The sequence below is a fragment of the Pinus tabuliformis genome, chromosome J (genome assembly GCF_031772625.1).
Source record: "Pinus tabuliformis cultivar Carrire ecotype Pingquan chromosome J, CPIR1, whole genome shotgun sequence".
Taxonomy (NCBI): Eukaryota; Viridiplantae; Streptophyta; class Pinopsida; order Pinales; family Pinaceae; genus Pinus; species Pinus tabuliformis.
Window position 1 is genome coordinate 1,194,904,248 of NC_142295.1, and position 24,260 is coordinate 1,194,928,507.

A 24,260-nucleotide genomic window follows, 5' to 3' on the forward strand; every position below is an offset into this window, starting at 1 on the left:
CTATCCATCATAAATCGATGGAGCCCTACAGTCTTATGGACTGTGAACTAGGCAGGCGATATGCGATTGCGATTTAGTTGACCCAACAAAATTCTTAATTGGAGCTTATAATTGTATCATGTCTGGGATCCTTTCATAATCAGTGGAGTACTGGGGTCCTGTATATGGAGGACTTTGTACTGTTTTGTGATTTACAATTGTGATATCGCATTGCAACCCAAACCTGCCAAGGCCGATTCTGTAGTGCTGTTCGATATGTGCGATCGCATCACAACTTGGTACCTGCCGGGTGTCAATTCTATAACACCTCCCTTCACCAATGTGTGATTTGTGAAATGCAGGGACCAAGGGTGGCATACCACCTGGCACCTCCCGATTTGCTGATGGAACCTTTCATGTCATCCAATCCTGCCATTTGAACAAGTCAAACCTGAATTTTGACTTGCTCTAACTTCTGCATACGAGATCATATTTGAGTGCCGTTCACATCGTTGGAATCATAATGATTAGCTCTTTGATATGAAGCTAAGTTTAACAAGATTCTGGCACTTTTATTTTTGAGCCTAATTTTGAGCACCTGATGACTTATGGTTGACATATATATATATATCTATCTATATATATATATATATATATATATATATATATATATATATTCTCGCTTCAATCATAGTATGGTATTGTTGAGAGTATAAGCAATATACGTTTAGTTTTTCGCTTTATTTATATACTTTAATTCTCATTCCAATTTCTTAGGAAATGTTGTTGAGGGTTATGTCTTCAAACCATATGAGGAGTTTTCCTCTTTCAGCGAGCTTTGTACCAAAGATTAATCATACTTCCAGTAACATTTTCCCCTTCAATCCATGCTTCAATCATGTGGTTTCGAATGGTACAATTTTCCATAATTAGTATTCGAATAAAATCATCTCTGATTATTTTTCTCCTACCTAACATGAAGCCGGGAGGAACACTTAGGGAAAAAATCTAAAATAATAACATTTCTTTTTAATAATGAAATAAATTATGGGTCCTCTAAATCTCTATCATAGAAAATGGAACCCTCTCTGAGTCAAATTTTTTGGATATTTTGATTTTTTTGAAGTTCCATCTCTCTAGGTTTGATAATATCAATTTAGAAACTAATTTTATTTATCCTTAACTAAAACCTAATATAACTTGTATGAGTGTAGATTTTCCTGTACTCATTAAGAATACATAAATGCACAGATAACCCTGTGGTCAATAAGATTATAGAGGAACAACCTATAATTGTAATATAAAATATTGGTATGTTTGGCTTCAACGCCAACGTAATTTATTCCATCACAAGCTGTTCTGCATGAAATTGTTTTTCTTTTTCTTTACAATAAGCCTCTATGTCTGTCCAATCATGATCAATCAAGTATTTAGAGATTCATAGTGTGTATGTTTTTTTCTATGGAATAATAGAAAACTATAAATTGTTTCGTTCCATATATTTTAATGGTTCCTGTGAGAATAATTTTTGTTCTACCAGTTCGAATATTTGAGAGATATGTTATGTTTTTTTGTCTACTCTTTTCCAGATTATCTGGAATCATCACGGTTCTATATTGATGTTTTACCATTAAAAGAAATAAGGAATCTATAAATTAAAGTGTATAAGTACAGACATAGTGAAATGCATTGTACTCTAGACATAACCCGACTAACTCTCAAATAGAATCATTTTTGTACCTTAAAGATGTCAGTACATAATCTAGAATTCACAACTTCTACATTAAATAATTCGGGAATCTCATTTGTCTACTATAATAATAAATTTCCTCTTTTATGCATGTGAGCATTTACTTTTGAATATATTAAATCTCTTTTTTTCCTTCTAGGTATCTACTAACTATTATTGAGTTTGCAATGCATAACTACACCGATCAATAAATTTGACATGAGGTGTTTCCCTTAAACCATCTCTAATCTTCGTGATCCCCCCTGCCCCAAACAAGATCCAAAAACATGTACATAATATATTCATGTACAAACTATTTAAATCACATTTAAGCTACTGCTAATTGTAAATATAACTTTTCCCACAACTCAAAAAACAACAAAACGTTCATATTGTAAACACTCAAAATGGTTCATGTAAGATAATAACTAAATAAATAAACATTCATTTAAATAAGTAACCATAAATTCTAGGCATCACACTTCTCAGATGTAAACAACATAATGTTTTTTCTGTAAATAATAAATTAACAACTAGAATCTCTCATCGTAGGTCAATTGGATCTTCTTGGGATGAACAAATTTCCACCCAAACTTGAACCTTCACCATTGGTTCCCCCTTAAGATGAGATCTCAATACCCCTAAATCAACAACCTCTTGTGATTCTACTTAATATATTTTTATGCCTTGCTTCCCTAGCAAACTTTCCTTAGTGACGTCCCGCTTTCTAGGGTCTGCCAACCCAATAGCCTAGGATTTTTCCTATATTTCAAAAAATGTATCTTACCTTTTTCTGTAAAAGCTCTCCTTTTCCTCCTGTGGTGCTTTATTCACCCTTACTCATTGTCCTTTCTATACTAGTGATTTAATAGATTTTTTTTTCTCCAATCATATTAAATCTCATCAAACAACCCATAGGGATTTTTAGGAGTAAAATTGAGCGAATTTTGTCTTGATATTATCCATCTACATTAGTTTTTGGATATGGGTAATGATATCTTTAACTTAAGTGTTCTTTCCCAAGTAAATCTCCAATTTTTTTATTTATTAAAATTTATTTATGACATCATCATAATTTATTTCCAATTGAGTTCACTATAGCTTTCTAGTCATCACAACTAAAAATATTTAAATCTAAACAAAAAATATTTACATAGGAATAAAGGGGTATTTCATTTCCACACCTTCTGCGCGATGTATAAATTGAGATATTTTTTATAATTTCATAGGTCAAAATTGTAGAAATTCTCACTGTAGATCACTTGATAATGCAATGTAACTAAAGAAAAATACTTGATCTACTTCTACAAACAAACTTGCGGAAGCTTAATCAATTTTGAACAAGATCAAATAGAACACATATAACAAAGAATAAGAAATCAATCACACATGAACACAGAATAATAATCTGGGGAAAGCCTCAGCTAAAAACCCCGATCTCTGTTTTATCATACAAGTGGAAATATCTCTAGATTACACAAAGCTTTAGCTCACAAGCTCTCCAGCTCTCAGTACAATCCCTCACTGCTGCTTATAGATAGAATAGACAACATATATGCCTTCCTTCAGTCCTCCAAGCCTCCTATTTCCTTGCGTAGTTTCTCCTGGGTCCTCAAGCTGCCACTTGTGTGTAATTACCCCACACACTGCTCACTAACCTCTGAAATAACTGTGCAATCCTCAAGGAAAGAATTCCTTTTGCATGCAAGAGATATCCTCGTGGGAATATTCCTACAACTGATAGTACACTGTCTCGTCCTTTGATCTCAACTAGGTCTCTGTCTGAACTAACACGCATGAGTTATTTATGAGAGAATATTTAGCTATCTAAAGTACACTAGTTGCATGCATGCATGCATTGACTAACTGAACTCACAATCAGTTCCACAAATTGTTGGAACTAATCTAACTAGACTTAACTCAGTTAACTGAGCTAGCTAGTTACAACTCATCCTGATCTCCTTAATTAAGGGATAACTATTGCATGTATTCACATAGACTTCATGTTTGATTTTCTCCAACTAATTAACTCAAGATGAATAAATTAATTATTTTACAAGCAACTATTGAGCTCAAATTCGAATTTTAATTCACAATTTTAATTTAGCGACTAATTAAAATTGGAAAGTATGCCGAAATGCTATCTATAGGAATACTTTTTTAGAATTTCTTGTTGCTATTTTCAACACTCCCTCTCAACAAGAAAGGGATTATTTGTCACCCCAATCCTGTCTTTGTGGAACTCGAATTTTCATTTTGACAATGCCTTAGTCAAAATGTCTACATCCTGCTCCTTGGTCGAAACATACTGCAACAACATGATCCTCTTCACCACACAGTCTCGACGATGATGATACTAGACATCGATGTGCTTGTACCTCTCATGAAATATTGGATTCTCAGAGAGTTTGATACAACTTTGATTATTGCAATTAATCACAATTGGATCCATCCTCTGATCAAACAATCCAACTAGAATTTTCTGCATCCAAATGGCCTCACATGCTGCCTAGCTTACAGCCATGTATTTAGCCTCTGCTAAGCTAAGTGCAACTGACCTCTATTTCCTGTTGTACCAAGAAACTATAGTTGAACCAAGGTTGAAAATTCCTCCTGAAGTGCTCTTTCAATCTGATGGACTCCCTGCCCAATCTGCATCTGTGAAGCCCTGAATCTTAACTCCCTCTGTTCGTCTGTACCATAATCCATACTGAGATGTGCCTCTGAGGTATGTCAACACATGCTTATCTGCCTTTCAAAACAACTTGGTAGGCTGAACCATAGCTTGACTCAGCTGGTTCACCGCAAAGCACAAATCTGGTCGTGTGTTCACTAAATACATCAATGAACCCATAAGCTGCTAATACACAGTAGCCGCTACTACCTCACCTAAAGTAGCATCCTCCTTCCTCCAGTTACCTGCTAGAGGAGTCTGCATGGGCTTGCACTTCTCCATGTGGAATCTCTTGAGTATCTCATTGGCATACTTGCCTTGAGACACAAACACTTCCCCATCCTTCTACCACACTTCCATGCCTAGAAAGTAGTGCATGAGACCCATGTCTTTCATCTCAAACTCTCTTGCAAGGTCCTCCTTGCAAGACTTGATCAACTGATCATCACCTATTAATATTAAATCATCAACATAAAGAACAATGATCAATGGCTTACCTTCTACCATGATGTGGTATAGGTTTGCATCCGCTTCACTCTTTGTGAAGCCCAACCTGGTGAAATAGTTGTCGATCCTGGTGTACCAAGCATGAGGTGCTTGCTTTAGCCCATACAAAGCTCTCTTGAGTAGGCACACATGTGACTCATGATCAAGGTCTCAAATCCTTCCAGCTTCTCTATGTACACCTCTTCCTCAATCTTGCCATTGAGGAATGCAATCTTCACATCCATCTGATCGATCTTCCAACCCATCTATGCTGATAGTGGCAACATCGATATGATAGATGAGTACCTAGCTATATGAGAAAAAGTCTCATCATAGTCAATCCCCTCAACCTGTGAGAAACGATGGGCAACAAACCTTGCCTTATGTTTCTGCACACTACCATCAACTGCTTGCTTTACCTTGTAAAGCCAATGGGAACTCACCACTGACTTGTTCTCCGGTCTCGGATCAACATCCCAAACACTGCTCTGAACTATGGAGTCATACTCCTCCACCATAGCATCAACCCACACTGGCTGCTGCACTGCTTCCTCGAAGGAAGATGGTTCAGTCTCTATACATTCCCCAACAAGGGCCATGTAACCAGTGTACCGCTCAGGTGACCTCCTCTGCTTGCATTGAGAAGATGGCTCTCCCACATTCTCTCTCACATCCATCAATAATCTGTTAGCTTCCCTTGAGCATTTTCGCTCATCACTAGAAGACTTTGTATGAGTGGATGTCTCCACTCCAAGATCCTCTCCATCTGGCTGCTCCACATCAGTATGAGGCTCATCCTCCTTAGGAACCAAAAATTCCTCCTCTGCATGCAACTTGAGCTCCCTCTCAAGGGATACTTGTATGGACTTCTACTCGTCGAACTTTAGATCTCTGCGTACCACTGTCCTCTGAATGGTAGGTAAGAACACCTGATAGTTGTGGGGTGTATTAGTGTACCCCACAAGTATCCCAAACTCAGCTGTTGGCTCAAGTTTCTTCCATGTATCTTTGGTCACATGGAAAAATATCGATGAGCCAAAGAACCTGAAGTAACTCACATCTGGTCTCTTCCTGGAGAAAGCCTCCTCTGGTGTCTTCATCCCCAGTATGCGATGCAGGCTTCTATTATGCAAGTATACCACTGTATTGCATGCCTCAACCCATAAATGAAGTGGTAGGCCTTGGTCATGCAGCATCACCTGAGCTGCTCCCACAATCGTTCTATTCTTCCTTTTGACCACCCCATTCTGCTGTGGGTTATGGGGTGTCGTCAACTCCCATTTAATTCCTTCTACTACACAGAAGTCCTTAAACTCTTGAGAGACATACTATCCACCATTGTCGTTTCACAAGGCCCTTATCTTATTTCCTGATTCTTTCTCAACCAAGGATTTGAACTCACGAAACCTTAAGAAGGCTCAATCCTTCTTCTGCATGAAACAGATCCAACATCTACGAGAAAAATCATCAATGAAAATAACATAGTACCTTTGTTTAGCAGTGGAGGCTGTCAACAATGGTCCACACACATCGGTATGAACTTGCTCCAAGATTGCTTTAGCTCGACTATCTCAATCCTAAAAGGAAGTTTTTGCATACTTACCTAAGGTACAATCTTTGCATGTATCCGCTTGCTCAAGTTTACCCTTGGGAAGTCCGGTAGAAATCTGTTGCATGATCTTTAAGGCCCCGTGGTGCTAGTGGCCCAACCTTCTATGCCATAGCTCACCAATATCTTGGCTTTGCACCAACTCTACTTTGGAACTCAATGCAACATAGTCATCTACCTCCAGCTTGTAGATATTCTTCACTCGAATCCCAATCCTTTTGGTTTGTCCCGTGGCAATGTGTCTCAGGAATGCCTTTCCTTTATTGAAGACTACATCATATCCTTTATCTTCCAACATTGTGATGGATACCAGGTTCTTCTTTAGTCCAAGTACATACTTTACATCCATTAGGGTGAGAGGAGCTCCATGCTCCCTCTGAAACACAATGGTACCTTCACCTGAAACATGGTACTTTCCATCTTTTCCCATCTCTATGTGCATCTGGAGGTCCTTCTCCTCCAAGGTAATGAACAAAATCTTGTTACTGGTCATGTGGAATGAGGCTCCATTTTCTAGGTACCAAACACAACCCACCATCGATGAAACCATGCATGCGATGAGGGTAAAATCCAATTCGAACTATGAGGCTAGTGCCTCACCATCTGATCCTTTCGAGGATCCCTTCTTGGATTTCTTCTGTGGAAAATTTGTTGCATAATGGCCCACCTCATGACAATTAAAGCATCGCACTTTAGATTTGTCAATCTTCTTCCCACCATGGGAAGAACTCGATTTGGAATGGGAAGCCTTCCCTTTCCCTTTCCTCGCCTTACTCGCTAAGGCTAGATTTTCTTCATCATCATGCTTTGATGAAGAACCATCTCTGGTGCTTCTCTGATCTCCTCCTGCATCAGATCAGACCACAGTCGTTCCCAATCTAGCAGTTTCTCTCTTCCATTTACTGAGTCTTGGTAGCTATGCCAGCTCTTAGGAAGACCGAGGAGAGCAAGACTCACCATGTCATCATCGACTATCATGATTCCTACACTTCCAAGCTCATCCCTGCAGGTGGTGAGCTTGTTTAGATATGTAGAGATCGTGTCGCCCTTTTCATACTTGATTTTCCGAAGCTTGTCTTTCAACACCAGCTTCCTCTGATTGCTTCTGTTCTGATATAGATCCTTCAATGTTTTCCACATTGAAAATGGTGTCTCCTTCCCATGGAGACTCAAGACAATATTATCTCGAACTCCCTCCAGAAGAATCCTCCTCGCTCAGCCACACATTTCTTCCATTCCGCTAATTCTTCGGCATCAGTTTTTGCTGGCTTAGGGAATTCTTGATCAATGAAGTCCTTCAAACCATTGTCCTTTAATACCACTTCCATATGATCCTTCCAGGCTATGTAATTTGAGCTGCCATCTAGCGCATACTTGAGTCTCAAACCATTGAATGCCCTTGGTGAACTTTGAGATGTGATAAGAATTCGATTTCTATAATCAAGAACTTCAAACTTCGAACTTATCCATTCTTTGTATATTGTTCTCTGCTTTGATCACCTTTGCTCCGATACCATGTAGAAATTCTCATTGTAGATCACCTGATAATGCAATGTAACTAAATAAAAATACTTGATCTACTTCTACAAACAAACTTGCGGAAGCTTAACCGATTTTGAGCAAGATCAAATAGAACATATATAACAGATAATAAGAAATCAATCACACATGAAAACAGAAGAATAATCTAGGGAAAGCCTCAGCTAAGAACCCCGATCTCTATATTATCATACAAGTGGAAATATCTCAAGATTACACAAAGCTTTAGCTCACAAGCTATCCAGCTCTTAGTACAACCCCTCACTAATGCTCATAGACAGAATAGACAACACATATGCCTTCCTTCAGTCCTCGAAGCCTCCTATTTCCTTGCGCAGTTTCTCCTGGGTCCTGAAGCTACCACCTATGTGTAATTACCTCACACACTGCTCACTAACCTCTGAAATAACTGTGCAATCCTCAAGGAAAGAATTCCTTCTGCATGCAAGAGATATCCTCATGGGAATATTCCTGCAACTGATAGTACACTGTCCCATCCTTTGATCTCAACTAGGTCTCTGTCTGAACTGACATGCATGAGTTATTTATGAGAGAATATTTAGTTATCTAAAGTACACTAGTTGCATGCATGCATGCATTGACTAATTGAACTCACAATCAATTCCACAAACTGTTGGAACTAATCTAACTAGACTTAACTCAGTTAACTGAGCTAACTAATTACAACTCAAAGTACAACTCATCCTGATCTCCTTAATTAAGGGATAACTTCCTCAATCAAAGGGATAACTATTGCATGTCTTCACATAGACTTCGCGTTTGATTTTCTCCAACTAATTAACTCAAGATGAATTAATTAATTATTTTACAAACAGCTACTAAGCTCAAATTCAAATTTTAATTCACAATTTTAATTTAGGGACAAATTAAAATTGGAATGTATCTCGAAATGGTATCTATAGGAATGCTATTTTTAGCATTTCTTGTTGCTATTTTCAACAAAAATTTAAAAATATATACCTTGTGGACGACATTCGCAAGAATGATGTGATCCTTTCATAAAATCCATGCAAATTCACATCACTTCTTGGAAAACGAGCAAGTGAAGGAATGACATAGGAAAATGACACTAAGGTGGAAACACAACCATATGTGAGAATAACTTGACTATGAACATATGCAGATGTAGGAACACCTATAGGCACTAGAATTAACTTTGTTTGTGTTGTCTTTGCATCATCCCTAGGAGCAATAGGCCATGTTGGAACATCTTTCGTAGTGCATCATTAACGGGAAAAAGAGATTTTATAAAAAACCACAAAACTAAAACTAGCTATGTTACAATTTGAAGATGCTATAACCCTGGGACATTAATAGGATCAAGATCTAGAGACTCTATAACACACCTTCAACCTCGAAGGGATTCTAGGTGAAATTTTGGTGGAAGAGTGGGAGATGGTGCCTCTGCCTCTAACTATGATGCCTTTTCCTATGCCTTTGTGGGTTCTCAGTTTAGATCACAAAGTAAGTGAATCTATGATATTGAAGTAAAGGTTGTCTCATGCTTTGATTCCTTGATTGGGCTATTAAGACCCAAAGGTAGTTGTTTACTCAAAATCCATTGTAATAGTTGTAGCTTTGCAGACGTCATAGTATTTGTAGGTATATTAAAGTGCCTATGTAACAAATTATGCCTCTCAAACTATATCAATTGGAACATATTATTTGATTAGACCCTCTGCTGGTGGATATACAGGTTCTGAAAAAGTGCTAAAATACATTGGATCAAGATCAATTGTTTCAAGTTTATAATATTATCTAATATACCACAACGTATGCAAACACATAGAAATAAGTACAATTTTATCACAAATTACATATAAATACCCTTTGTATCCCTCACATGCAGTGGTATTTCATGCACTTGAAAACTTGCATAGTTTAATTTTCTAAAATTTAATGGTTATAATTTTTTTAAATATTTATTAAGTGTGGAGGTGTGGAGGTAGCACAATGAAAGTTTCCTCCACACCTTCGCACTCCGCACAATGCTTATAGTTTAATGGCATACATATTTGAATGTTGTTTTTATATTTTATATCTTATACATAACTGTAATAATTGAGCTAAAGACCCAATTAAGTGGTTTGATCACCTAGTTAAATTGGAAGTTGTAGAAGACCATAAATAATAGTTCTTTTGTTGAAACACCAAAATTGATAGTGGCATCCACGTTTGAGACATATGCGGAGTGTGGAGGCGTTGAGAAAGAAAGCTTCCTCTGCACCTCTGTATTTTACACAATTTATCAATGTTATGGCAAGCAAGCAAAATACCATTCACGTGTGTTCTTACCCATTTTCTTCTTATCACTTGCAAACTGAAAGGTTATAGTTGGAAATTGGAGAGTATGCAGAGCTTTCGAAATTGCCAATCATTGCAAAAATGATCTAAACTTGTAATAATACATGCATTAATTGGACAAACTAATATAAGTCATTCAAAAATCAATGATAATACTTCCGCTTCCATTTTCTTAAATATGCTTCTATGCAGCTATACCCTTGTTTTAAAATACACCTAAGTCAAAAATAAATCAATTCTACCTCTTATACAATGACTCAAATCTAAAACATGCCTTTCATGCTATTTACTATATTTACCAGTTAAATGTCTCTACTGTTAGGATATTCCGACACATAGGAAATAGTTAAGTATAACTTGATCTAGTATAGAGTTAGGTAAGGTGTGTTTCTTTACTATGTACTTTTGTAACTTACAATCTGACGGTCACGATATGTTCTAGTCATGAAGTGATCCGATAGTTCATTCTCTTCTCGGTATTACTGACACTTGATCCGTGGTTTAACACCCGATTGGTCCATGATATCTATTTAAATAGCATGGATGGTAATTTATAGGGTGTCCATGCATAAGAAAAGTTTATGTAAATTTTCATACTTTTATTAATAAATTGCCTGAAGTGGTCACGTTGGCTCAGGTCGTGGACTATTTCCCTCTTTAAGGGTTTTAACCACGTCAAGAATACTGCTGTATTGATTTATGATCTGTTTGTGAGCGGTGTCCTTTGGTGTTCTATCTGAGGAACTTACCTTGTAAATTCCTACATGGTATCAAAGCTATTTGAGGGCTGCATCCGTTGGTGATCCAAATCTGAAGCCGGTACAAGTGCATGTGACTGTGGCTTCCTAGATCTACTGTTTCTGACTACCTTCAGGCCAAGAGGATTTCTCTATTGTGTTAGGAGCATCTATTCCAATGAGGAACCCCTTTTGTTTCACGTGAAAAGGTTTCCATTAGCCCTAGCTACGTCATTTTTAAGATCTGGAGGTATATAATCTTTATTTGAAGTTCTATTTATTCATCTCTCTGTTTATTTTGATTTATTTAGCTCTCTGTTTTTTTATTACCAGATCTATACCTTTCATTTCTGTGTATGCTCTTTTCCCTATGACTCTATGCAATCTGGGCAAATCAAAAACAAAAAGGAAGGATTTTTCTCATGTGTATGCTCTTTTCTATTGCACCTTAGTGTGATCCTGGAAAATTAAAAACTTTGAGGAAAATATTTAGTTTCTGGCAAAATGTAACTTCATGCCATAAGGTTTGTTTTTTTGTATGTCTGTGTTAGGTTGTGTGGTTTTTTGTTTTGTAGGAAAAAAGGGCTTTTCCAAGTAAGCACGCACCTCAAAGCTTCAGTGAAAAAAAAAATAACCCCTTCCTCTTTTCCAAAAATCACTACCCTTTTAAACTAGCTCACTTGGTCCAAATTTACTTTATGAGAATAGAGGTCTTGAATTCAAGTATTTCTTTTTGTTGGGTTATTTTTTAGAAAAGCACATGTAACTTATGTTTTAAAGTTAATTTATGTAAAAGCATTCTCACCCATTATAAAAAGTGAGCCACTTATAATTCTAAAGTCTCTTTATCTTTTATTAAGTTATAATTTAGTGAGTAGCTCATAAAGTACCATTGTAAAAGTGACTTTCACTTATTTATAATAGTGGGTCACATAAAATATTTTTTTAAAGTGAGTTAATTAGATTAAGTTTGGAGGGGGGTTAAATATAACATTATCATTCACTTCCACACATTCCTACACTTCGTCGGCATCTTCAACAACTTTTCTTCAAAAAGCCATAACTTCTTCATTCGGAAGCCGTTTTTTTGAATCAGCCTAATTTTTTGAGATATTTTCATTGGAACACTTAGTTTCAACATCTACAGCTTCAGTTTCTATTAAAATGGAAAGTCCATGCCTAGTTATTCTTGACAACACCAACTACTTCTAATGGTGGTCCTACATTGTGGATTTACTTAGAAGTAAAGGCCTTTACAGAATAGCCTTAGGCCAAGAAACTAAACCTAAAGATGAAGATAAGGCAGCCAAATGGGAAAATAGGCAAGATCAAGTACATGGGTTAATAGGGATTTCTATTTATCCAGGCCTTAGATTCCATATCACAAAACTTGATACCCCTAATGAAGCAATGAAACAACTCACTAAAGTTTTTGGAATTAAAAATGAAATTAGAGCCCATCAACCTGAAAATGAGTTGCTTACGTTGGACCCCAATAATTTTTCTTCAATTGAAGATTTTTTGTCCAAGTTAAAGACCCTTAGACTTCTCTTGGAAGGTGTTAAGGTTAATAAAGAAGATGGTAGCCTTATCTATTCCATTCTTACTAAGTTGGGACTAGCCTACTCTGTGTTTGTTTCCACCTTCCATTCTACTAGAGAAGCCTTCATTTCTCAAGGACAAGACTACAAGTCCCCCTCTTTTGATGCCTTTTGCGATTCTTTAATAAGAGAACAGGAAAAACTCTTACATCTTGGTATTTTTAATCTTGGAAACTATTCTAAGAAAGCCTTAGCCACCTAGCAGCAACCAAATTCAAAGAATCCTAAGAAGCAGTATCCTAAAAAGAATGGTCCTAAATCAAACAAGTTTCCTAAGCAATTTTAGCCTCAAAATGAAAAATCAATTCAACAAAATGATAAGGCAAATAAAAACAAAGGGAAGAAGACTGATAGACATTGCAACTTTTGTAATCGAGATGGCCACTTAGAATCTAAATTCTTTAAGAATATGGAAGCTTTGGAAGCAACAATGAAGAAGCATAACATCCATTTAGAGCACTCTTCAACATCAACGTCATCTTCATGAATTGCGCTTTCTGCATGTGGTTGTCAAGCATCTCGGTCTAGTTATGCACTAAATGTATCTTCTTCTTCTCATTCTCATGAGTTGCTCATTGATTCTGGAGCTTTTTATCACATGGCAAAAAAAATCCATGTTTTCTTCTTTAAATGACTGTAACACAAAAAATATATATGTTGGTGATGATAGATCTCTTAGTGTTGTAGGGATTGGAGCTATTCATCTAGACAATGGTCAATTTAATGATGTATTATGTGTTCCAACCTTATCCTGCAACCTTCTATTTGTATATCAGATAACCCATTCAGGTGAAGGTAAAATCATTGAATTCTCACCTCATGATGTTGTAATTAAGGACCTAAGAGATCCTAGACAAATTTAGCTACTGGTGTTGCTGATGATTCTACAAGGTTGTATAAGTTTAACAACTTTGGGTCATCAACTCTTCCCTTGGTATTTGTTGCTCATAATGATGAAGTGAGCAAACTTTGGCATGAATGATTTGGTCACTTAAACTATGGCTCCCTTCAAAATATATTTAAAGAAAATATGGTGACAAGTCTTCATATGGTATCTTGTAGAGATGGTGTTTGTTCTGGATGTGCACTCGGAAAACATCATCGAGATAGTTTTGAAAAATGTGCCTCTTGGCACGCCTTAGCCCCTTTACAAATTGCACATAGTGATTTATGTGGCCCACTTCCAGTTGTTTCATTCTCTGGCTACAAGTATTTCTTAACTTTCATTGATGATTTCTCCAAACGCACTTGGGTATACTTCTTAAAACTCAAGAGTGAAATTTTAACATGTCCTTGGCCTTTAAGACCTTTGTTGAGAAACAATCTGGAAATCAAATTCTTAAGCTAAGATCTTATAATGGCAGAGAATATGTTAACAACAGATTCATCAACTTTTTCACTGAGCATGGAATTCAAATGCAACATATTGTTCCATATACTCCACAACGAAATGGTGTAGCTGAAAGGAATAATCACATTTTAAAGGAAATGGCTAATTGTATGCTTTAATCTAAAGGACTTAGTCTTAATTTTTCGGCAGAAGCAATTAACTATGCAAATTACATAGTAAATCACACTCCTACTAAGGTTTTAAAGAATATCACTCTAGAATAAGCATGGAGCTCAATTAAACCAGATGTAAGTCACTTTCGTGTTTTTGGAAGTGAAGCATGGGCCCCTATTCCAGATGAGAAACATAAAGATTTAGAACCTAAGAGTGAACAATGTATTTTTGTTGGATATTTTGAAGATGTCAAAGGATATAGACTTATTCCACTTAAGTCCAAAAATGTTATCATTAGAAGAGATGTAAAGTTTGCTGAAAATATATTGGCCTATGACCCTAGTTCGACAGATGTGCCACCTCTCTCTGTCCCTTCTACTTCTAAAAACATTTCTTCTTCAAATGATGACAATGAGGATGACAATCCTCCCCGACCTTCTCAGGATCCTCCTTCAGCTCCTCAACTTCCTAAATGGGTCTGTGCTACTCGAGATGCAGTAGGTGTTCTTGTAGGTGATCCTACATATCAGTGACATACATGTTCTCAGTTCGATAGAGCCTCTTCTTTACTGGCTCAAGCTTCAGCGAATCATAATCGTGACACCTTTTCAGAAGCTTTAGGCCATCTAAATTGGGACAAAGCTATGAATGAAGAATATCTTTAATTCTTGGCAAATGATACATGGGATATTGTTCCTCTTCCAAAGGGACGGAAACTTGTTAGATGCAAATGGGTTTACAGAACCAATTTTGTACCAGATTAAAAGTTGATAAACATAAAGCTCGTCTTGTTGCTAAGGATTTTTCGCAAGTTGAAGGCATTGACTATACTGAAACCTTCTCCCTTGTTGCCAAAATGAACTCTATCCACCTTGTTCTTTCCCTTGCTGCCTCTTTCAAATGGGAAGTCCATTAGATGGATGTTAAATATGCCTTCTTGCATGGGGACTTGCATCAAGAAATCTATATGGAACAACCTCTTGGATTTATACAAACTGAATCCAACCTTGTATGTCAGCTTAATAAATCCCTTTATGGTCTCAAGTAAGCCCCTCGGGATTGGTATGCCAAAATGGATAACTTTATTTTAGATACTCGCTTTTCAAGGTGTCATTCTTACAATATTGTTTACACCAAGAAAGTGGGTAAGTCTCTTATCATTATTGTTCTTTATGTTTATGATCTTATCCTTACTCGTAGTGATCCCAACCTTATAAACCATGTGAAGTCTAGCCTTAAAAAGCAATTTAAAATGACAGACTTAGGACACTTGCATTATTTTATTGGTCTTCAAGTCATGCAATCCAAGGAAGGTATTTCCCTTTCCCAGTCCAAGTATGCTTGTGACCTTCTACGCCACTTTCACATGGAAGACTGTAAGCCATCCCCTTCTCCCTTTTAGTTCGGAGACAAACTTTCAGTCACTTGTACTTCCCCTGAAGTTAATGCTACCTTATACCGTCAGCTTGTAGGAAAACTTTGGTATCTGACCCATACCCATCCTGACCTTTCCTTTGTTGTTGGCCTTATTGCCCGATTTATGAAAAACCCACATGAAAGTCATCGGAAAGAAGCTAAAAGAATACTTTGTTATGTTTGAGGTATAGTTTAGTTTGGGATTCATTATAGTGTAGAAGCATCTCCTCTATTGGTTGGTTTCACTAATTTTGATTGGGCTGGTGACCCTGATGATTGGAAGTCTACTACGGGTTAGGTGTTCACTCTTGGTTCTGGACCTATTACATGGGCTTGCAAGAAGCAAAGTACCATTTTTATTTCTTCAGTAGAAGCAGAGTATCATGGCATTGTAGAAGCTAGTAAGGAATCCCTGTGGCTTCGTCAGATCCTGTCAGAGTTTAGCTTTCAGTAGCAACATCTGACTACACTTTGGTGTGATAATCAAAGTTCCATTCAACTATGAAAATATCCAGTCCAACATCAGCGCAGAAAACACATTGAACTACACATGCACTTCATCAGAAAGCTCATTCATGACCATGTTCTTGAAGTGCAATATTGTTCAAATGATGATCAAGTTGCAGACATCTTTACAAAGGCTCTCATAGAGGTGAAGTTTACTAAAATTTGATTTATAGTTGGAGTTCAGGAAGTTGTCACTAAGGGGGGATAGGCTCTAATGCCTCCTTCCTTCTCCTACTTTGTCATATTTGTACATCCTTCAATCTTATCCCAAGTTGTTCTTAAGGGGGGATGTTAGGATATTCTAACACATAGGAAATAGTTAAGTATAACTTGGTCTAGTATAGAGTTAGGTAAAGTGTGTTTCTTTACTATGTACTTTTGTAACTTACAATTCGGCGGTCACGATATGTTCTAGACATGAAGTGTTCCGATGGTTCATTCTCTCCTCGATATTACCGACACTTGATCCATGTCTTAACACCCGATTGGTCCATGATATCTATTTAAAGAGCATGGACGGTCATTTGTAGGGTGATCATTCATGAGAGAAGTTTATGTAAATTTTCATTCTTTTATTAATAAATTTCCTGAAGTGGTCGCGTTGGCTCAAGCCGTGGACTGTTTCCCTCTTTGAGGGTTTTAACCACATCAAAAATACTGGTGTATTGATCTGTGATCTGTTTGTGAGCGGTGTCCTTTGGTGTTCTATCTGAGGAACTTATCCTGTAAATTCCTACATTTACTTATAATATTGCAACAATGGACAATAGTTACTTACTTATGATATTATATGTTTTTTTTGTGGTGGTTAATGAGCTCAATAGAGTCATCATAGATTTTGTCATTTGAATAAAAGGATAAGACTTTATCTATGCATGGGTGTATGAATAGCTATATCATTCTAGAATATTAATTATGAGTATAAATTATGGAGTTAACAATTTATGAATTACCATTCAGGAGCTAATGATTTTAGTTTTCTTTACCTTAAAACTTTTTAACCTTTGTTTCAACAAACCACCTATTATTTATGGTCTTCTACAACTTTCAATTAATTGGGTGATTTGTATGTGGGAGACATTGTAGACCACTAAATTGAGATTGTGATTGAAGGTGGATGGATTGTCGGGTTCGAAAAATAGGTTGTTCTCCAACAACCTACCATTGTAAAAGCTAGAAACATGTAGGAACGAGACAATATGAGGGATCAACCTCATAGGGTTCTCTAACTTAAAGCTCCTTAGTAAAAAAAAACCCAAAAAACAATACAAGATGATTGATGTTAGTAGCATTAATTGAGCCGAGAGGCTCATTCTACAACCCAGTATGATGTGTAACCATGTTCGTCCATCATCAAAGTTGAAATTTTGTTCATGTTGGCGCAAATAAAAATTTTAAAAATTTTAAACATTTTAAAAATAAAAATAAAATAAATAACTGTACAAAATAGTTAAATAATGTTGGTCATAAAAAATTTACACGTGATGAAATTGGATCCCTCTCAGTTCATGTTAGATCTGTATTTAAGATGGATCTATGCTAGTATTAGATCAAAGCTCAATTTTGTGTAATAAATGATATGATATAAGAGGATCTTAGTATGGGAAGGAGAGGTCTCTCAAATTTGGAAGACTTCGATGATGAAATTATACAAATTAATGTGAGTATTTATAACTTTAGACTAAACTCTTTTACTTCCATATTCATCCTACGATGTTATGACTACCTTCATGCTGGTTTGAATCATTCAACAAAAACCTGTATAGTGGAATGAAGAGATTGATATCAGTGTGAGCTTCGTCCAACTTAGAAGATAAACATTAATGGAAACTAAATGAAAATTCACCTATTACATTAAATAAAAGATACTAAGTATAAAGGGGGTTTTACTTTGTTTGACAAATCAAAGCCTTAGAAATCGAGGTTTTGAATGTCAGTCCATGTTTTAATATCATTAGTAGTTGCATATTAGAAGCGTTAGGATTCAAAGAAATGGTAGCTAGAATGGAATACTCAAATAAAGTTTTTTTAGAAGTTTAAAGAATAACCAATGATGCGAAGTGCGGAGGAAGCTTCCTTTGTGCAATTAAAGCTTTAATTGTAACCTCCACACAATGAAATATTCATACAAGGAAAGATCTGCACAATCATATAGATGGTATAATTGGAAGGATTTGAATATATTTATCTTATTCTTAATTATTTGAAATAATATTGATTTAAGCTTTGCCACTAGTCTTTACCATCGTTTTCACCTCCGCATATTTGTTCAACCACCCCCCATCCCCTCGCTTACGTAACAGACCTAGAACACCATCAGTTTTGGCATCATAGGGAAGATAAGTAGCAGTGTCATGATGTCAATGTTAGAGCATTCACCAATAGAATGACCACTCACAAAATTAGCCTTTTTTATTTTAAAATTATTTATCAGACATTGACAAATACTAAAAATAAAAGGCCCTCCACTAGGGGAATTATGTCTCATCAAGGATCACTTAACCAATGGAAAGTTAGAAATAAGATTTCCAGAAACTAGGAAATTAATTTTGAATTTACACAAAAGTATGAATATTAAGCATTTTCCTGAAAAAATTGGTTAAAGTTGAAAAATATCATCAAAATAAACAAGAGCCAACGAACTTTGATCGTGGGGTGAGTGTTACAATCCCTAGTGAGGAATGGACTAATAAAGAACAATATATATATATATATATATATATATATATATATAATATATATATATAATAAATTAGAAATAAAGAGCAAGTTTAGAAATGATAACACTTAAGTTTATAATATAATTTCTTCTTTTATATTTTTTGGTTTAAATAAATATAAGGAAAACTAAATAAAACATGCATACAAATTAATCATCCTATGAGAAAAATAAATAAATAAATATATCTATATATATATATATATATATAGTGAACTATAAGGTAGGATAAAGAAGATTATTGCCTTGGATAAGGCAAGATAAATAAAATTTATGCCTAGGATATGGGATCTTAGCAAAAGAGAATGTTGAATGGCTCATTGTAGGCTCAAAGAGGAATGGTATCATGAAGATTACTCATGAAGTGCCATTTATGAAGAAAGGAAGGGGAGTTGGAGATCAAGCTCATGGCGCTCTTGTTTAGAATCACACCGACAAGAAAAGGAAATGCAACATTACCAAGACAGAGATGTCAAACCTCAATGTAGAACCTATTTATGTCTGATGATCAAAGAAGAGCCAAGTGGAGACCACAAATGAGAGTTCCTCTCTCATGGAACTAGATATCTTTCTTAGTCCTCAATTATAGCTTTGTATTCCATAGAAACACAAGAGACATGTGTTTCCACCCCAATAACACAAAAATAGATGAAAATTTATATGTCCATCTATTCTAGATTAGGTGTCATGTAATGCAACATGTGTTAATCCCAATAAACTAAAGTAGGATGAATGTCACATAAAATAGGAAGGAGAAAAAAAGGCTTGCATAGATATCTATTATAGTACCTAGAACTTTTAACCATAGGTTTGCATTTGGAGTTTTTTTCTTTCAATGTAGTCTAATAGGTCATCCAAGGTCGAGATAGATATATGCTTGAATATTCAAAATTTGAGAGACCTCATTATCCTCCTCATATGGTCTTGTGCGACAAACATTAACAATCGTGTAGGGTCCTAATCATGAAACAGATGAAACTATGGATGAGAAGGATGGGACCATGATGTTATGATACCCTAAATGGAATTGCATAGAAACATTAATAGGCAAGTTGCGAGGTTAAGTTTCCCTACTAGAAATGGTTTAGATGATGAATAAAGATGGTACAAGGTTGTGGTTGGTAAAAAAGGTTATGCTTGTTATCTTTCTTACTGATATTTTCTTTGATTAAAAGTGAAGTGTTCACTTGAAACAAGTGGCTTAAAAATCTTTTAGGCATGTCAAACCAAAACTGTGAGAAAAGTTTTGAATGCCTACTTGGTAATGGAGAAAACTATGAATAGTTCATGGTTTCACCCATTCTTAAGTAGAGAATCACAAGCTTGTGCCTTGGTGATATATGGTTTTTTCTCATATTTAGCTCTCGTGTTCAGGTTTCACCCATTTTTGTGTAGGAAATCATAACCTTGTAACTAACCCATTCATTATTTCACCATTTCTAAGCATAATCATGATTGAATGCATTTCTAGGCAACAAATCTTAAAAGTTTGTAAGGTGGATAATGTTTGCAAACTTGAACAAGGTGAGAATAGGGTCACACTTGTTTAATATTGTACATAAAATCCAGCGTAACACAATTATTTTCATTATATACTTCTAAATATATCTCAATAAAGATAATTACTTATTAATCATAACTATGACAAAGTTTTAAATTTGAATACACAAAAACGTGTGGAACCATAAACATAAATGAGCAAGTTGCAAGGTCATGATTTCTTACTCATAAACAAGCAAAACCATGAATGTGTAAGTTAAAGGAGGGAAGGCTTATTACCTATAAAAAAAATAATGTGTAAGTTAAAGGAGGGAAGGCTTATTACCTATTAAAAAAATAATAATAAAATCATGTAAGTGGCATTGTTATGATCAACTACCTATAATGACAAAACCACTATATTAACAATAACAGAACCACCATATTAACTACCTATAATGACAAAACCACTATATTAACAATAACAGAACCACCATATTAACATGGTTGTGATGACTTATTTCAAAATAAGTAAAATCTTAAAAGATTTATATTTCTACCCATTTTCAAGTAAATGATCATAACCTTTTATCCTTGTGATTTCACTTATTTTCAATTTACATATTTATATTTTCTTCCGAACAAAGACTCATATACTTATTTACAAGTCCGCTTATTTTCAAGCTACATATTTATATTTCTGCCCATTTCTAATCAAAGAATCATAACGTTGGAACTTACGAGATGACTGTTACGATTCAGGACCAACTTTAACCTGTTAACCTTTGAAAAGAACACATTTATATATTCATGATTTTACCATTTTCGAACTTTACCCACGCCCAGAACAACCATACTTGAGAGTCTGAGTAATGAGTTGGGCCGCCCAGATTGTCGAACATGGATTCCTATACAATACAATTATTTTCATGTATTAATTTAATCAATATCCAGAGGACCATAACCGTTAGTAACGGTAACGAAAGAAAAGTCGACCGTTATACGAACAGAGTGCTCTGATAGAGAATGAAAACGACGGACAACAGCCTATGTACAAAGACCTGGAAACTTGCAAATTGGATAGATGCGAAGCTCCTCATGCCCTCAAATATTTTTGCAAACAGTCATCGGCAGCGGCTTCGAATAATCTAATTTCACTATTCATGTCTACCGGCATGCAATTAGCAATAAATAGTATTTGCCCTCTCCATAAACGTAAGGAACTGTGATGTCAATGTTGCGAGAAAGTAAAATGTACACACCATGGTGACCAAAATCGCCCGTATTTGGGCCAAAAATGAGAAAGTTCGAATGGCTTAAAAATCGCATTTATGAGGTGGGTGTTGTTAAAGAAAATCCAAGAGTAAAGGTATCGGAACTGAAGCTAACAACAATTATCGACCAGAGCACAGAGCATTAACTGGGCTCTTTTTAGCTGTAAGTTATTTTAAAACTAGGGCAGTTGGGCTGTGATCTTAGCGGTAGGCCTGTGGGAATTTATCAGATTGGATTTCCAAAAAAATTGGATGGTCTATTCAAGAAAATGTTCAGAATGTTTTGTGATCTGTTTTTAATTTTTCAATGTCTTCAAGTGGCAACGTCAACTCTGGCATCCCCATGTCTGGGCATTCCCAGTTCGATTATTTTTTCTTTGATCCGGAAATAGACTATGCTCAGGTTCTCACCCAGATCCCATGTCAGGCCGCCTCTTATAAATATTTGCAGTTTGAACTTTGCATTAAGAAAAACAAGACGAAGGTGCATTTTACAGTTTTTAAGGATATTCTTATATTGTAATGTTTCTTTCGTCTGTCTCGCATTTGAAAGCCCCATTGGATCAACTTCACAAATCGGTGGAGGATTTGAAGAAAAAGAAGTCATGGAAGAGTTCTATGTTCTTCTGGAGGAAATCCAGTGAGAAGCAGAAGCACATGAAGAAGACAGTTCCTGTGTTAGAATCCCAAGCCAAGCCAATTTATATGAACGATATCGCTCCTCCCTACAGATCTGGTCGACCGACTTCCATTCCCATTCCGCTGGCTGCCATGTACAGTGCGATGCAAAGAAACAAGACCGATGTGCCCTATATGCCTCTGGTGCATCACAGCCATAGCCATAGTCGTACCAGGGTTTCTCTGTCCAGGCCAATATACTTGGTTACATGAAGTCTCTGTAATTTGAAGTGTAATGGTTCGTTTGAATATCTTATTTGAAGTGTAATGGTTCGTTTGAATATCTTGAATTTGAAGTGTAATGGTTCGTTTGAATATCTTGAATTATATAATTAGATGATCAATTGTTTGACTATTTTTGGATAGCAAAATTCTGAAATATTTTCAAAATATGCAATCATCTATATTTGAATATATTTAATTTATTTAAGCGAAACAAACCCTTGAAAACAAATTCGGTGTTGTTTATCTCCCAGAGATTTTGTTTGCATTGATACTAATTCTGACAACTTAGATGATAACGCAAATGACACCTTCTCCACTTTGTCTCAACTGGGTGATTTTGCATGTTGTATGACCATGCTGATTTTAGATATATACGCAGCGTTTTTCCAAGAATACAATACATGGTATATCATGTCAACCACGATGACGTTGTTGTCGTTATACTTTTATAATCTTTTGTTAAACTTAGCCATGAGACAAGCCCTTTTGCTACTTGAAATGGGCTGAATTTTATTCTAATACCTATTTGAATTCACTTAAGGGAAGGTTACATGTTAAAGGGATCAAAATGAGTCAAAGACATTGATAAAAGATACAATAAAAAGGGATAAAAGATACAATAAAAGGGGATTTTTTTATAGATCTGAGAAGTTCAAGTCATTTGAAATTTCATATCAGAAGGAATTATAAATTGTAATTGAAATAGACACTCGAATAGCCCAAAAACTTCATCAATACGAGGTCCTTGGTAGAACTTACGCACCAACCCAGCTTTGTAGAGACAAAATTTTATTAAAATTCCTTAAATAATGAATCTGATAAGTGAAAATAGTGGTGAAACCTGAAGTGCAAAAGAGTTTGTTTTTTTAATTTTTATTTTTTTTAGTTTTACAGGGTGAATGGGTGATTGCCAATCTTAATGGGAGACCTAGGATCAATCCAGGTAGTTGCCACTATAACACCAAGAGTACATCCAATTACCTGCAAGTCCATATACTAAGATCCTATGGTTTTAGCAAAAGCAAGACTCTCCGTGCCTCCAAGACGTGGGTGCGTGTTAATGAGATTTGAACTACAGTCTCCCAGGCTTCCCACAAATTGACTTACCGTCAAGCCACACATCACTGTACTTCTTGGAATGATTTTTATTAATAGCAAAAAATATTATATTGAGGACCCTTCCTAATAGCTAAAAATTGATATAGACGATCATGACTGGCTACCAAGGTAAATATATACACAGCAGAAACTACTAATAACAAAAATTTGCAAGAGGAAACTACCTACTAGAATGCACGAAAGCTGGAAGCTGGGAACTACAACAAAGTGCAAAGGAAATTCGTCAGGCCTAACAGACTCGTCATAGGTAATAAAATATGCTTAATCTATTTTGGAGTCCGAATGCTATACCTCTCAACCCAAAGCGAAGAAATCTGAGGCATTAAAATATTATCTGGTTGAAGATTTCCATGTGGCAGCCATATCAAAGCCAGAAAGGCATGAGCTAGAACCCTGGTCACGATGTTAACCGTTTATTGCATGTCACATGGTAATGATAATTTTGGTTTGACTTGTATATAAAACCATATTAACCAACGCATGGCCATCTGCAAATTAAATAATGAAACTAAATTATGAATCGCCCACGCCAATGCAGAAACATTGTCATTCCACTTCGACTTCGGTCGGATTAGGTCAAAATGTGCCCCCTTCTTTTCTCCCTGGTCCTTAGTCTATATTTTATTTCAAATTTATCCTGTATTTTATTTCAAATAATAA

General features: G+C 35.9%; 1 protein-coding gene across 1 annotated transcript; it reads left to right on the top strand.

Moving 5' to 3' along the window:
• The first annotated feature begins 21,885 nt into the window (after positions 1 to 21,885).
• On the top strand, positions 21,886 to 22,469 carry LOC149231379 (uncharacterized). Its single transcript, XM_089376291.1, has 2 exons — positions 21,886 to 22,075; positions 22,120 to 22,469. The coding sequence occupies exons 1-2, from the start codon at positions 21,886 to 21,888 to the stop codon at positions 22,467 to 22,469; spliced, it is 540 nt and encodes a 179-aa protein (XP_089232417.1).
• Positions 22,470 to 24,260: the final 1,791 nt, after the last annotated feature.

Excerpts from the sequence above, each read along its gene's own strand:
- LOC149231379 (XM_089376291.1), top strand. The coding sequence starts at position 21,886 with ATGTCTTCAAGTGGCAACGTCAACTCTGGCATCCCCATGTCTGGGCAT. Across the intron at positions 22,076-22,119 it reads GACGAAGGTGCATTTTACAG|CGCATTTGAAAGCCCCATTG; the intron begins TTTTTAAGGATA and ends TTTCGTCTGTCT.